This window comes from Danio rerio, chromosome 22 (genome assembly GCF_049306965.1).
Source record: "Danio rerio strain Tuebingen ecotype United States chromosome 22, GRCz12tu, whole genome shotgun sequence".
Classification (NCBI taxonomy): Eukaryota; Metazoa; Chordata; class Actinopteri; order Cypriniformes; family Danionidae; genus Danio; species Danio rerio.
The window spans coordinates 8,824,010-8,838,408 of NC_133197.1; the positions used below are offsets into that span (position 1 = coordinate 8,824,010).

The 14,399-nt window shown below is 33.3% G+C and overlaps 1 protein-coding gene and 1 long non-coding RNA gene across 5 annotated transcripts in view; one reads left to right on the forward strand and one right to left on the reverse strand.

The window, feature by feature from the left end:
• Positions 1–14,399, forward strand: part of LOC141380175 (uncharacterized) — a 50,550-nt gene that overhangs the window by 34,245 nt on the left and 1,906 nt on the right. The window contains exon 6 of the long non-coding RNA XR_012397766.1: positions 12,916–13,000. This is a non-coding gene — a long non-coding RNA (uncharacterized lncRNA). The remainder of the gene's footprint in view (positions 1–12,915; positions 13,001–14,399) is intronic.
• Positions 1–14,399, reverse strand: part of LOC110438257 (uncharacterized) — a 41,345-nt gene that overhangs the window by 12,477 nt on the left and 14,469 nt on the right. For 2 of the 4 annotated variants that reach the window (XM_073937330.1, XM_068216581.2), the window contains 3 exons: positions 12,884–12,991; positions 12,729–12,796; positions 4,171–5,235 (listed from right to left, as the gene is read on the reverse strand). The exons of 1 other annotated variant lie outside the window; for it this stretch is intronic. In XM_073937330.1, coding sequence (XP_073793431.1) covers positions 5,182–5,235; positions 12,729–12,796; positions 12,884–12,991 — 230 coding nt within the window. In that variant the 3' untranslated portion in view covers positions 4,171–5,181. Of the gene's footprint in view, positions 1–4,168; positions 5,236–12,728; positions 12,797–12,883; positions 12,992–14,399 lie in introns of those variants that run through there. One more of the 4 variants, XM_021469455.3, reaches the window with a different exon arrangement.

Here is a 14,399-nt window from a genome sequence, read left to right on the forward strand (position 1 = left end):
CAGACAATTCCTTTGTCTCTATGCTTGGTTTGTGATTTGACATGCACCGTCAACCCTGGGACCTTATATAGACAGGTGTATGCCTGTTCAAATCATGTCCAATCAATTGACTTTACCACGGGTGAACTCCAATTAAGCTGCTGAAGCATCTCAAGAATGATCAGTGGAAACAGAATGTAACTGAGCTCAATTTAAAGCTTCACGACAAAGGCTGTGAATACTGATGTACATGTGATTTTTTTTCAGCTTTTTTATTTTTAATAAATTTGTAACAATTTCAAAAAATCTTTTTTCACATTGTCATTATGGGGTATTGTGTGTAGAATTTTGAGGAAATAAATGAATTTAATCCATTTTGGAGTAAAGCTGTAACATAAAGCAGTGTGGAAAAAGTGAAGCGCTATGAATACTTTCCGGATGTATTGTAATTGAATTTGCTCTACTTCTTTAATAATAAAAAACAAACTGCATAATCCAATTCATAATGAAATGATTCAACCGAGTTGGTTTGTCTGAATCAAAAACACCCAGATCAGACAGTATAGGAATAGAATCCTAAGCAAATAAGTTGAATCGTATAGCCTATAGCTCACTGTGGGACTGTATTGCTGACTGGTAGCTCAGCAGGGAAAGATAAAATAGCAAGTTGACTAATGGTTTTGAAAGTACAAATTGATTTGTAATGGATATTTCCGCAAGTGTCATGCTTGTAAAATATGTAATTGTGGAAGAAATAGGCCGGCTACAATTTAAAAAAAGGTTTCAAGTCTTTATTTTAGTCATTTTACTCATCAATTATATATGTATAACTCCTACATTGAAAAAATACTATAGTAAGTTGCATTGAATATTATTGTGTTTTTAAGCTCCAAGTGTATACGGTATATGTTCAGCTAGTGTTTTTTTCCCACTATAAACTTCTGGTGAATAGTTAATGTGACCTTTTTTCAATTTTATACGCTTTCTTTTACAGTATCGATGTTGTAATGTAACTAATATAATGGGCTCTATTTTGACAGTCCATGCGCAAAACGGAAAGCGCAGGGTGCAAACACTTTCAGGGCGTGTCAGAATTCATATTTGCAAATTTAAGGATGGGAAAATCCACTTTGCACTGTGGTGCATGGTCTAAAAGGGTTGAGTTTATTTTCTTAATGAGTTATACGTGTGTTTTGAGAATAAACCAATCAGAGTCTCATCTCCCATTCCCTTTAAGAGCCAGCTGCGTCGCGTCATAAGTGCATTCGCTATTTACAGGACGTAAAGTAAGTGAAAGTGGAAAAACTGAGCATTTCACAAGCAAACAGTTGTTTTTTTTTTTTTTTTTTTTTTTTTTTACAGAAAACAGTTCAACAGAGCATCTACCGCGCAAGAATGAGAGATAATCAATCTACTTTTACTTTCGCTCTTGTGGATAGGGAAACCTTTACGCACAGACATCAATTAGCCTATAAATAATTAATTTTGTTTGTTAAGCGCAAATATTCGTTTCAAAACTATTTCTAAATTCAGTTCTAATTTTCAGCAAACTAATAAATGAACAATAATAATGAAGTGTGCTCAAAAACCTGAGTTATATCCTAATACACATGCTGTGCCCCATATGGTCTAAAACCTGCAGGTAGACAAATCTAAGCTTGTTTTTAATAAAACAAATATAAATATGGATATATTAAATAACACTGCTAATAATGATAACATAAAAGCAAATTGTTGTGAATTAACTGAAAAAGCCTCCCGAGATGAAGAAGGCATAAAAGCAGTGGTTTTCCATATTTATGTAGGCTAGAAAATAATGTTTTGTAATATTTTAATCCTTTATATTTATATCCTTTATATATTCTTATTATATCCTTAATATTTAAATTTTTTCATATGTAAAGATATTTGCGTATTGCTCTACATCTTGTGTGTATTAAGCAGTGTGTAAGCGAGGCGCAACTCTGCGCCGGAGTTTAGACCGGGTTTGTTTTGGTCTAATGAAAAATCTATTGAAGTTTCTCAAAATAGCAACACGCCAGCGGTCCGCCTCAGAACGCCTTCCTTTTTAGACCAGAACGCCTATAGGCGCACATATGAGCGCAAATGCATTTGCTATTTAAAGAGCGTGGCGTAACGCCTCAAAACGACTCTTGCATCAAGCTGAATCTAACAAACAAGTATTGGGCTACGCCTTGCGCCACATTGCGCCGGGTGTTTGATAGGGCCCAGTGAGTCAAATAGACTTAAATAGTTGTTCAAGCTTAAAACGAGATGAAAAGCTGTTTGCACACATCCGCCGTCAGGACCAGCAGGCAGAAACTCTGTTGAAAATACTGGAGTAAAATCAATTTTGATCTTTTAAAATGGGAAATGTAATTTAATGCAGTTTTTCTTGTACATTCGGAGATCCACTTTATATCGTTTATCAATCAGGCAGATTTGGAAAACAAAACAGACCTTAAACGTTGCAATTTTATACTGGCATACAGTTCAATAGAAGTGCTTTAACTTTGTTAACAAAAATAAAATTCCTTCTGCATATACTGTATATATTATACCATTTACAACTGTCTGTTAATGAACTCTACAGCGTAGTATTAACTTTACTAAAAAATAAAAGTAGTATACTTCAGTTTTTAATACAGTAAAATGTGGTGTACTGTATAATACTCCTAATGGGTAACTTGACTATCTTTATTTGTATTACCGTAGCAACTATAGAATGTCCACAGCACATTTATTCAAATATTGTGGTTAAACGCAAGAGATTAGTTACTAATATTTTTTAAATGTCGGTTGCTTTAATGATCAACCTTTAGTTGGACCTCCAGCAGTAACTTCTGCTAGGAAAAAAAAAACAAAAAAAAAACGCTTTTGTTACAAAAAAGATCAATTAAAATCAGTGTTAACTGGTCTGCCTTGTTTGAAATTTAATGTGGGAAAATAATGACTGTCCAGACTCTACAATGTATGTTTGTTGTGCGTGAAGAGCTTATTTTCCTGCATGAACATAAATAGTGAGCACGTTTTGAATTTTGGGTTAACTGTCTCTTTAACCACAACTCTCCACCTAGTGTTAACCAAAGACAGTTTAGATACAGGCGTTTCAAGAGACGTGTTATTGTTTAATGCCACACTTACATCATCAAACATGTTTGGGTGCCAAATATTATATTAATACTTGTATATCTTAAACACTATCAATTTCACTAATGTAAAATTTACAAAAACTGCAGGATACATAATTACTCCAGGAAATGGCGAGACAACAATTGTCTGTTTTTAATGTCTCTACTGTGGTTTTTAAACAAGTATAACAATGGTGTAGCAAACATTTTATTTGTTTAAAAACGATTCTGGGTCATCTGTTTCCACTGTTGCTCGCATTCAAGAAACTCATTTCCGATTAGTAGTCAACGCATCTGTAGCTTTTGGGGGGGAGGGTTTAAGGTTTACTTTAGTGGTTTATCGACTTCCTGACCCACTGAGATGCACATTTTGTAAACGTATGATGCTATATACTGTACAACTGTAAAAATGTCATAAGAAAGTGCCCTATTACAAAGGCATTCAATGTTTCTTTCTTTCTTTTTTTCGTGACCACGTTTGGCTATTATTAAGACTGCATCAATCCAATTCATATTCATAAACAAAAGTTTAGTGGCTTTAAACCTTTTTTATTATTATTTGTACAGAACAATATTTGGAAGTTATTCAGGACTCTATTCATCCAAATTGATTACATTGAAAACTGTATCTTTACATTTCTCCGTTATGTCTCTTTAAAGTGTAACTTCATTACAGTATTTTTATTTTTGTTACCCTGTTTGTTTGTTTTTGTGTATCTTTTGTGATAGTTTTTTTTATTTTTTGTATCATTTGTCTGTTTTTGTAATTGTGTTCGTTGTACTTCTTTATTAATAATAAAAAAAAACCCTGCATAATCCAATTCATAAACGGGTTTTTATTGAATCGTACAGCCTACAGCTGACTGTAGGACTGTAGCTGACTGGTAGCTCAGCAGGGAAAGATAAAACAGCAAGTTGACTTATAGTTTAAAATTACAATTGATTTGTTACAGAAAAGAGATTAGAGAAAAGAGGAACAAAACTATAAAAAAAAAGTATTTGCACAAGTGATACGCGTGTTTGCGTGAATGTGCAAGAAAGAGGCTGGCCACAATTTTCTGAAGTTTCAAGTCTTTATTTTTAGACCATCAGTAGCTTTACAGATAGACATTTTACTCATCATGCACCAGTTCACTATTACATGGAAAAAATACTATAGTAATTTACATTAAATATTATAGTGTTCTTAAGCTCTAATACTGTATATATTATACTATTTACGACTGTTAATGAAAGTTACAGCATACAGTTGTATTAACTTTACTGAAAATATACTAGTAGTATATTCGAGTTTTACTACAGTAAAAAGTGGTGTACTGTATATTCTCAATAGCTGAAGTAGATTAATAGATAATTCTAATCTATTCACGCGAATAGGCCTACTACACTCATGCAATTAGAATTACTGCAACTGAGTCATTCAAAACTTTATTATATGGTTAAAAATATTATATTATTAGTATACAGCATTTTTTTTTTTCGTTTGAGCTGCTTTAATGATCAACCACTAGCTGAGCTCAGGAAATAGGCTTATCTTCTACTAAAAAATGCTTTTATTAAAAACACAAATGACAAGATGCTTTATATATATAAGCATTTTGTCATTTGTGTTTTAAATAAAAGCATTTTTAGTAGAAGATAAGCCTATTTAAAATAAAGCATCTACAAAATGCTCAAGGAACTTTGCTGACATATATAACTGCAGCAGCTGCACTGATATTGTAAATTACTAGCTAATTCCCATCAATATGCTCAGCGTGACCAACTGCTTGCACAGAGAACCTGCCTTGCAAACATTGAGACATTTGTGAAAGATGATTCAGATCATAATTACTTTGTTGCAGATCCTTAACTGTTTCTACTTGCACAAGAATACACAGACATTTTTAGTCGTCTAATCCAATTTAGTGACTTATGCTTAGCTAAGAAAAAAGTGGAAAAATGGATTGAAAAATTGTTAAACTCAACATTTAACAGGCTTCAGCTGTGAAAGACACTGACTAAAACTAAAATAAAGTAAAAGCGGAGAGGGCATGTGCCATGATGAGGAAACTCATCCTGGAGAATATGATTAACGTCTTGTGACGACTCCTGCATACACCACCTCGTCCTCCTGTTTTACACTCTGAAACAAAAATAAATAAAAAAAAACATTTATAATTATATGCATGAAAAAAAATCCGAACACATAAAAATGTAGGCTATTATTAATGCATGAGTATTCAAATACTCGCAACATGCAACTTGGGCCCAATCCCAATTCTATTTTTGGGTAACACTTTTTTTTGATGGTCCATTTAAGCATTAGTAGACTGTCTGCTTAGTATCTGTTGATACTGCTCTTTCAACAGACATTTAACTGACTATAAGAAACTTTGCAAGTACTGTACATGTCAACTTACACTTACCCCAACCACAACCTTAACCCCAACCTAACATTCCACTTATAATCTAATGAGAATTAGTGGCATGTAGATGCAATGTAACTTAAATTAATCCAACAGACCATTAAAATAAAGTGTGACTTATTTTTGTACCTTTATCCCTTCCCCTTCCCCTTGGCCCTTGAAACAGAGTGTGAAGGGGAAAGGCTTCAAAATTTAGCTAAGAAATGGGACAGCACTACAGCAACTGTACATGTCATCATATGTCATCACTCTTATACATATGAGATTGATGATTGTGACTGCTGTAGTTACTGTTATTTTTTTGTATTTATCTTCAAGAAATCACTGGAGGCATATATTAGGTTATCATAACAATCTAATCATCATGCAAACACACAAAAACAACATTAATATAATGGCAGACACTGTAAAAAGCTCATTCCCAGCCACTAGACTTTTCTGATAGAGTATTCGATGGTCATCGAGAGTCAGAATGTTGTGGGACTGCTGTACAGGAGTTATTATTGTGGATTATAGATTGCGAAATTTGGTGTTTTTATTTTATCGTTTTTTTTTTTATAAAGCATTGCAGTAAAACACAAATGCGGTTATGAATATATTAAAACATGTGCTTGTTTGTTGTAAAAATTTGTCATGATTACAAAAAAATACTAAGTTGTGCATCTCCTGACCTCCTGGTGCAGCATGCTGCTGTTGTGGCTGCTGTATTCTGGGAAATTTTCTTACCCCTGGGTTTCAAGTGTGGTCCTGAAAAATCTCCTTTTGCAGGGGTGTATACCCCATCCCCTTAGCTCTACGCCTTCAAGCTAAAAAGAATTGGGACACCTCTACCCCTTTACGTGAATGGGCAAAACAAGGGGTAGGGGAAAGGGTAAGGGCTATGGAGTAGAATTGGGATTGGGCCTTGCTTATTCAACTGTAGGTTATACTGATTGTGAATTTATTTTTTAATTTAATATTAAAATACATCTTAAATATTTCCATTCCAATATTTCCAATAATTTCCAATTATTGACCATTAAGCGACAGTTTGCTTACAAAACTATCACTCTCTAATGAACATTATAGGCCATAATGCAACTAACTTTACACTTGTGCTCTAGTTTTTGGTTATTAGTTTCAGGAAGGTTTGACTTAAAAGCTACATTTTTAACAAATGCTGACATTCTCACACATATTTTCTCACTCGCATCATATATATATATATATATATATATATATATATATATATATATATATATATATATATATATAATACTAAAAACGCAGATACAACCTTATAATTCTAAGGTGACGATATATATATATATATATATATATATATATATATATATATATATATATATATATATATATATATATATATCGTCACCTGAGAATTACAAGGTTGTATCTGCGTTCTAAATGATTTTGTGATATTGAGCTTCAAAGTTTTTGCATTTCATATAGCAAACATCATGTGTGTAACAGATCTCTTTCATACATTAACATGACAGAGACCATAAGGGTTCTCTAAATGTAAATTATTAAAGTTCTCTTACATTTGCAAATTGGAGTAAATAAACCAGTAAATGCTGATAGAACCTTCTCATTCTGAAAAGTCATTTTCCACTAGGAATTATAAGGTTCTATCTGCCAGATCATTCATTCATATTGAATTTTATGCTCCATGAAATAAATTAAGTATTTGCCCTTCAAGGCTTAATATTAAACTTATAGACTTTAAAAGAAACAATGAGCAAATGAGTTTAATAAACACTCAAAAGTGTTTCACTGACTATATATACAAAAAGAAAAATATTTCACTTTTAATTCACAAATTTTTAAATATTCATTTCTTTTTCAACAATGTAAAATTGAGCAATTCATCTCAACGTTTGCGTAGCAGTGGCACAGTGGGTAGCACGATTGTCTCACAGTCGAGCCTTGGCTGGGTCAGTTGGCATTTCTGTGTGGAGTTTGCATGTTCTCCCAGTGTTTGCGTGGGTTTCCTCTGGGTGCTCTGGTTTCCCCCACAAGTCCAAAGACAAGCGGTACAGGTGAATTGGATAAACTAAAATTGGCCATAGTGTATGTGTGTGATTGAGTGTGTATGGTTGTTTCCCAGTGTTGGGTTGCAGCTGTAAGGGCATCCGCTGTGTAACATATATGCTGGATAAGTTGGCGGTTCATTCCGCTGTGGCAACCCCAGATTAATAAAGGGACTAAGTCGAAAAGAAAATGAATGAATGAATGAATCTCAATGTCAAGAAATGCTTCTAAATCATCACATTTACACACGTCTCAATTTTGTGTGGTGTGGCATTATTTAGTCGACTCTGATTTTGTGTGATTTTTGTCTTTCTGGTGTTTCCCACTGTCAATGGCGCAGTCCAGTGAAATGACAAAAAAAGCTGATCCTGATGGGTCCTCGTGCATGCATTAAAAATGCTGATTGGCTCACAGATAGAACCTTATAGAGCAAAGCTAGAGTTCAACTTTGTAGATACACCTTTTTTGTTTTTTAAATAAAAAGCCTTAAAATGTAAACAACGTATAAAAACACATCCCATAATGTAAATAAGTTGCCATTTAAAAAGAATATGTGAATAACTAAATTTTGACAAAAATGTCATATAGAACCTTATAATTCTAAGGTGACGACATATATATGTATGTATGTATATATGTATGTATGTATGTATATATATATATATATATATATATATATATATATATATATATATATATATATATATATATATATATATATATATATATATATGTATATATATATTTTATTTATTCATTCATTTTTTGTCCCTTTATTTATCCGGGGTCACCACTGCGGAATGAACCGCCAACTTATCCAGCAAGTTTTTATGCAGCGAATGCCCTTCCAGCCGCAACCCATCTCTGGGAAACATCCACACACATTCACTACGGACAATTTAGCCTACCAATTCACCTGTACCGCATGTCTTTGGACTGTGGGGGAAACCGGAGCACCAGGAGGAAACCTATGTGAAGGCAGGACCCCCTTAGATGTTTCTATTCTATATTGCAACCTAAGATAAAATAATTTAGGTTCATTTTTCCTCATTAATGTACACACAGCATCCCATATTTACAGGAAAAACACAGAATTGTTGACATTTTTACAGATTTACTTAATTAGAAAAACTGAAATATCACATGGTCCTAATTATTCAGACCCTGTGCTGTGATAGTCATATTTTTAACTCCTATTTAGTGCTGTCTATTCTTTCTGATCATCCATGAGATGGTTCTACACCTTCATTTGAGTCCAGCTGTGTTTTTTAATACTGCTTGGAGTTGATTAGGAAAGCCATGCACCTGTCTATCATACAGTTTACTATGCATGTGAGAGCAAATGGGAATCATGAGTTTTAAGGAACAGCCTGAAGAGCTCAGAGACCGAATTGTGGCAAGGCACAGATCTGGCCAAGGTCAAAAAAATATTTTGCTTTTTTTTTGCTAATAGTATATAGTGAAGTAATAATAAAACAGTATAGTAAAACAATGTATGTATACAAATAAAACAATAACATTTGTAAATTAAATAGTAATTTTAAAAAGGATTAAAAAATTAAACACATTTGCTTTTGTCACTCTAGAAGCAGTGCTTAGAATATGCCTATTATTATATCTTTATACATTGCTAAAGTATTTGATACCAGTGTCTAATAAGGGCTAGACTTGAATTAATGGTCTTGACTAGTCATAGAAAATATAGTCTTTGGAGTCTTTTGAGTGCTACAACACTGCTTTACACTTTGCATATAGTAAAAAAAGGCAGATGAACAATAATGATCGGGGATTGTCAATGGATCTATCATAGAGAATGAGCTTGGTCATTAAGAGAAACTCATAGTTTTATATGTTTTAGATATTTATCATTTTATAAAAGGAAAACAATGTACAATGTAAAAAAAAAAATGCTAATTATTATTTTGTGATTCACAGTTACTTTCTGTTTATTTCTGGATATGCATTGCATTATTCTCTATTCCTGATCTCTGCTCTGTCTGCTTTGTGGACTAAGTCTCTAAAATAAAAAAATAAAATAAAAATACTGGCAGATTTTTGTACCATAATTTACAATATCAATAAAAATCAAGGTTCCGCAATGCAATTCAAAAGCATAAATAAAATTTTAAAGGCATAATTTAAAATGCTGAAATGTTTTCTCGCTTTCAAATATGCAGAACTATCTTTAGCATTCAGCATTATGAGGAACTCACACTTTAAACTGCAAATGTAGCTGTTTATTTTACCAGAAGCCCTCACACATGTACTATATTTACAGTTATTTCCGAGAGAAGTGTGAAGATCTAATCAGCTCTTTCTCTCTGCTTATGGTGGACATCTAACCATCAAGTCAAGCTTATTTATTTTCTGCACTGTTTTATAATTAATAAATAAAGTGAACTAGTCTCAAATTGTCATCTAGCTGTTGAGATGCAGCTATAGTTAAATGTTAGATATGCAGTTTTTAAGATCTTGCCTTGCTGTATAAGGTTAAGTTCCGCTTTAGTAAAGCAGCTCAAAAAGGTTCGAAACATGGTTTCTGTATTTAATAAATCTTTTCACATATTTATTTGAAGCATAGTAGCAACACGAGGAGCAAAAAACTAAATAAAAAAAAAAAAAACATTATTTAAGGAATAACTTAAATATTATTTAAATATTAATTTATAATAAAAAAATATATTACACACCCGATGTCATGATGATGCAAAGTAGATTGGTCGTTACACCTCAGTGTGCATTATTGTTTAATAACTCAACAGACTGGAGTCAATTATTCTGCTTATAGCTCAATACTACACAAACATATATAAACTACCACTGCTTTGCTTAATGATCTTCAGCTATATTTTCCAATCAAACTAGGCAAATAATTATCATTAAAACAGCTTTTCTTATGCCTAACCGACATTAAGACCTGGATAACCAATAACAGCTAATTGAAAATAAAACTGTGATCTTATTAGGTGCTGCTGCTACCAACGATTCAATTAAAACTCAGCTAGGATTCCTAAATGACAATCTGCACAATCACGGCAAGAATCTCGGAGTTATCTTTGATCCACTCTTGCAGTTTGACAAACATGTAAATGCAGTTGTGAAGAGCAGCTTTTTTCCAGCTTAGATCGCTGGCAAAAGTTAAACTGTTTCTTCTAAAAAAAAAAGATTTAGAAATTTTAACACATGCTAACGCATTGTAACATCTCTCGGTTAGACAACTGCAACTCTTTGTAGATTGTTCTACGTCAGCCAACTCTTTCTCAACTACAGTTGGTCCAGAATGCAGCCACCAGATCAATAACAGGAACTAAGAAAAGAGATCATATCTCCCATGTTCTTGCCTCATTGCACTGGCTTCTTATAAAATTCAGAGTTGATTTTAAAATCCTTTTTTTCACTTAAATAAAGTTTGCCTTGCCTTGCCTTGCCTACAGTTCCCACAGCTCAAGCCACTACTTAAATGGTGTATTTCAGACATTTGGCAGTTTTTTTTGTCCTCAAACTGCTTATGTGTGTAGGACTTACACATCTCACCAAAAGCCTTCTGTTGTGATTCTTGACAGTTGTCTCAGTCAAATATGTAAAATCATTCAACGTAATGATATGCAACTATAATGCGCTCAAAACCTGCCAGAACTACGATAGCTTTGCATTTACCTCAGAATAAGGGCCTACTCACACTATGCCATCCGTACCGTGCCCAGGCCCGTTTCCCGGATCGTTTGAGAAGTGTGAGTGCGCTGAATCGGGCTCAAGCACAGTTCACTTGGCCGGCCCTGGCCCGGTTGGAAGAGGTGTGCCTGAGCGCGGATCACTTGGGCTTTGGCACGGTACGCTTGTGTGTGAGTGCAAAACGCGCCAAAGCCCGAAACTGAAAGCGATACGTGATTTTTGAGGGGTTGTTTCATATGGATTTATTAATCATTCTTACTGTTCAGTGAACGCAAACTGCCGTAGTTTATTAAAGACGCAAACCCCTCACTGCACGTCAGCTGCGCGCCTTCAGCAAACCTCCTTATTCCTGCAGCACGAGGGCTTTATGATTGTTTATGAGCGCCAAAAGTGGTGGATCTGTCCGGTGAAATATCTGTCTGCGTGTCACCGCATTCCTAAGGACTGTTTGGTGAAATTTTTGACTGCATGTCACTGCATAACAAACGACTGAAACGATATAAGTAGAGAAATCTCCACTGTGCTACTGGGTGAGAGCGTATGGCAAGCCGTTTTAGCATTTAAACCTTAGATATCTCTAATTATATTTTGACTAGTCAGATTGGAGATATCTGCAAATATATTATGACTAGTCATATTCCTCCATTAACTTCCATTGAAAAATATTTGCAGATATCTCTAAATATGTTTTGACAATAGTCACAATTGTAATTAGAGATATCTCCAAATGAATTTTGACTAGTCAAAAATCCAATTCAAGATATCTACAACTGTAATTCGACTATTAGTAAATTAATTAGAGATATCTTCAAATATATTTGTAAATATCTCTAAATATGACGAATTGACATCTCCAAATGTATTATGACTAGTAAAAACTCAGAGATATCTCTAATTACAATTGTAACTAGTCAAAATTCATTTGGAGATATCTCTAATTACAATTGTGACTAATCAAAACTCATTTAGAGATATCTGCAAATATTTTTCAATGGAAGTCAATGGAGGAAAATTACTAGTCATAATATATTTGCAGATATCTCCAATCTGATTTCGTACTAGTACAATTGTAATTGCAGATATCTCTAATTGTCATTCTGAGTAGTGGAATTATAATTATGACTAGTCAAAATATAATTAGAGATATCTCTAAATATATTTATGGAGTCAGAACAAAGATTTAAATGCTAAAAAGGCTTGCCATAGAGAGTGCTTCTCACTGAAGAGAGCAGCAGCGATGACATAAGCGTGCCGAGGCCCGATATGGTGTGAGCGCGGGCCGTCGGGGGAGACGGGAGGGGGGACAAGCGTGCTTTGGCCAGGTTCGAGGCAACTGTACCTAGTGTGAGTACGGCCTAACTGCACACCTTAGAATGTTCATCAGCCAATCAGAATCAAGCATTCAGCAGCCCCAAGTTATAATGTAATCTCCCTCAGCTAGACTGTGTATGATCAGTTTGTACAGTGTAAAATCAAAATATAAATCATATAAAAATATAAGTCTCACCCCTTTTGATTTACTTCGCTTGTAGAACGTTGGATCAGCATAAGTTACCTCCTCATTATGGGTCTGGACTGTTTGAAAAATTATGACAGATGTATTTTAACAAAAACAAAACTATAACCATTTATACTGACGTATCAGCAGTAGAAATGACTTACCTGATTGGTTGGTTCTTTTGTTTTTCCTGTAGAACCAAATCATCCCAACTGCAGCTACAATCAACAGAGATCCAGCAGCAGCACCCGCACCAGCAGAGATCAGAGAGTCTGAAGTTTGTAAGTTTGATTAAAAAAATAGAAAAACAATCAGTTTGATCATAATCTCAGGTCTCAGGGTGTTTCTGTAGTAAATGTATTAGTGTAAATGTTATATGGCTTTGTTGGAAACTATTATTAATTGAGAAAAAAAGACAAGTCTTTTTTATCTTTCATTTAATCAGCAAACCACAGCCGTGCAAAGCGTGAGAACAAGTTGTATGCTTATCAATAAATTGTTATAAAATCTGATTATTTGCAGTTTTTTGCTACAGAAACACTTGTGTCACTTGTACCCCAATTTCAGGAGCAATCTGGTTTTCCCTATTTACTGTTTGCTCTGTGCTCACCTCATCAGCACAGCTGTTTCCCCCAGCAAAAAAAAATGTTACTCTTAATTAATATTTTGCTATTTTTATTTCAAAATGAACTACCAAAATAAAACACATTAGGCCTACAGTGTGTGTGGCATTAACTATACCATACAGTCTTGCACAGAAAGGATTAAACACAGTGACAGAACCACTTAGAGTGTTGTCTTGTATTAAAAAAATATTCATGATTCTGATCGTGAAATCTGTGAATTATGTTTATGCTGTCCAGAAAAAAACAGAAGCAGTTGCTGAATGAAAGTGAAACTTGAAAAATTAAAACTCACAAATGACATGATTACATACATGTTTTTTAAAAGTTCAATTTGTGGAAAGGAGTTCGATTCTCATGTGAAATTGTACAGCAGAGAAGTCAGTTTACAGCTAAATATATAGCAGGGTTTGCATGTTCTTTATATAATATAACTTTATATTATATATAATATAAACTTTATATTATATATAAATAACATTTATTACAAGTTGATTTATAAAAGCATCTTAATTGTTTTACATTTTGTAATTTTTCTTCAGTTGAATAAAAATAAATTTTCCATTCATATATTAGCAAATATTTTGCAGCATTTGCATGTCCTTTACTGCATAGAATTCATTACATTAGAAGTAAAATAACATTCATTACAAGTTGATTTAAAAAAGCATATAAATACTTTTTCATTTTGTGAATTTTTTTTTTTTTTTTTCAGTTTAAAAAAATATTTTCCATTTATGTATTTCATAAAATCATTTTAAAAATCTCATTTCGTGAATCCAATTTTGTGTCTCGTGGAATAAGTGTCTCGTCACACCCCATATATATATATATATATATATATATATATATATATATATATATATATATATATATATATATATATATATATATATATATATATATATATATATATATATATATTAGTGGTCGGCCATTATTGGTGTTAACTTAGGACTTTTTTTTTTTTTTTTTTTTGGCGATTAAAAACAATTATCGCCGGTTATCTATTCTCAAAGTTGGGTTGTAAGCTGGGTCTATTCTACGCAAGCTATGA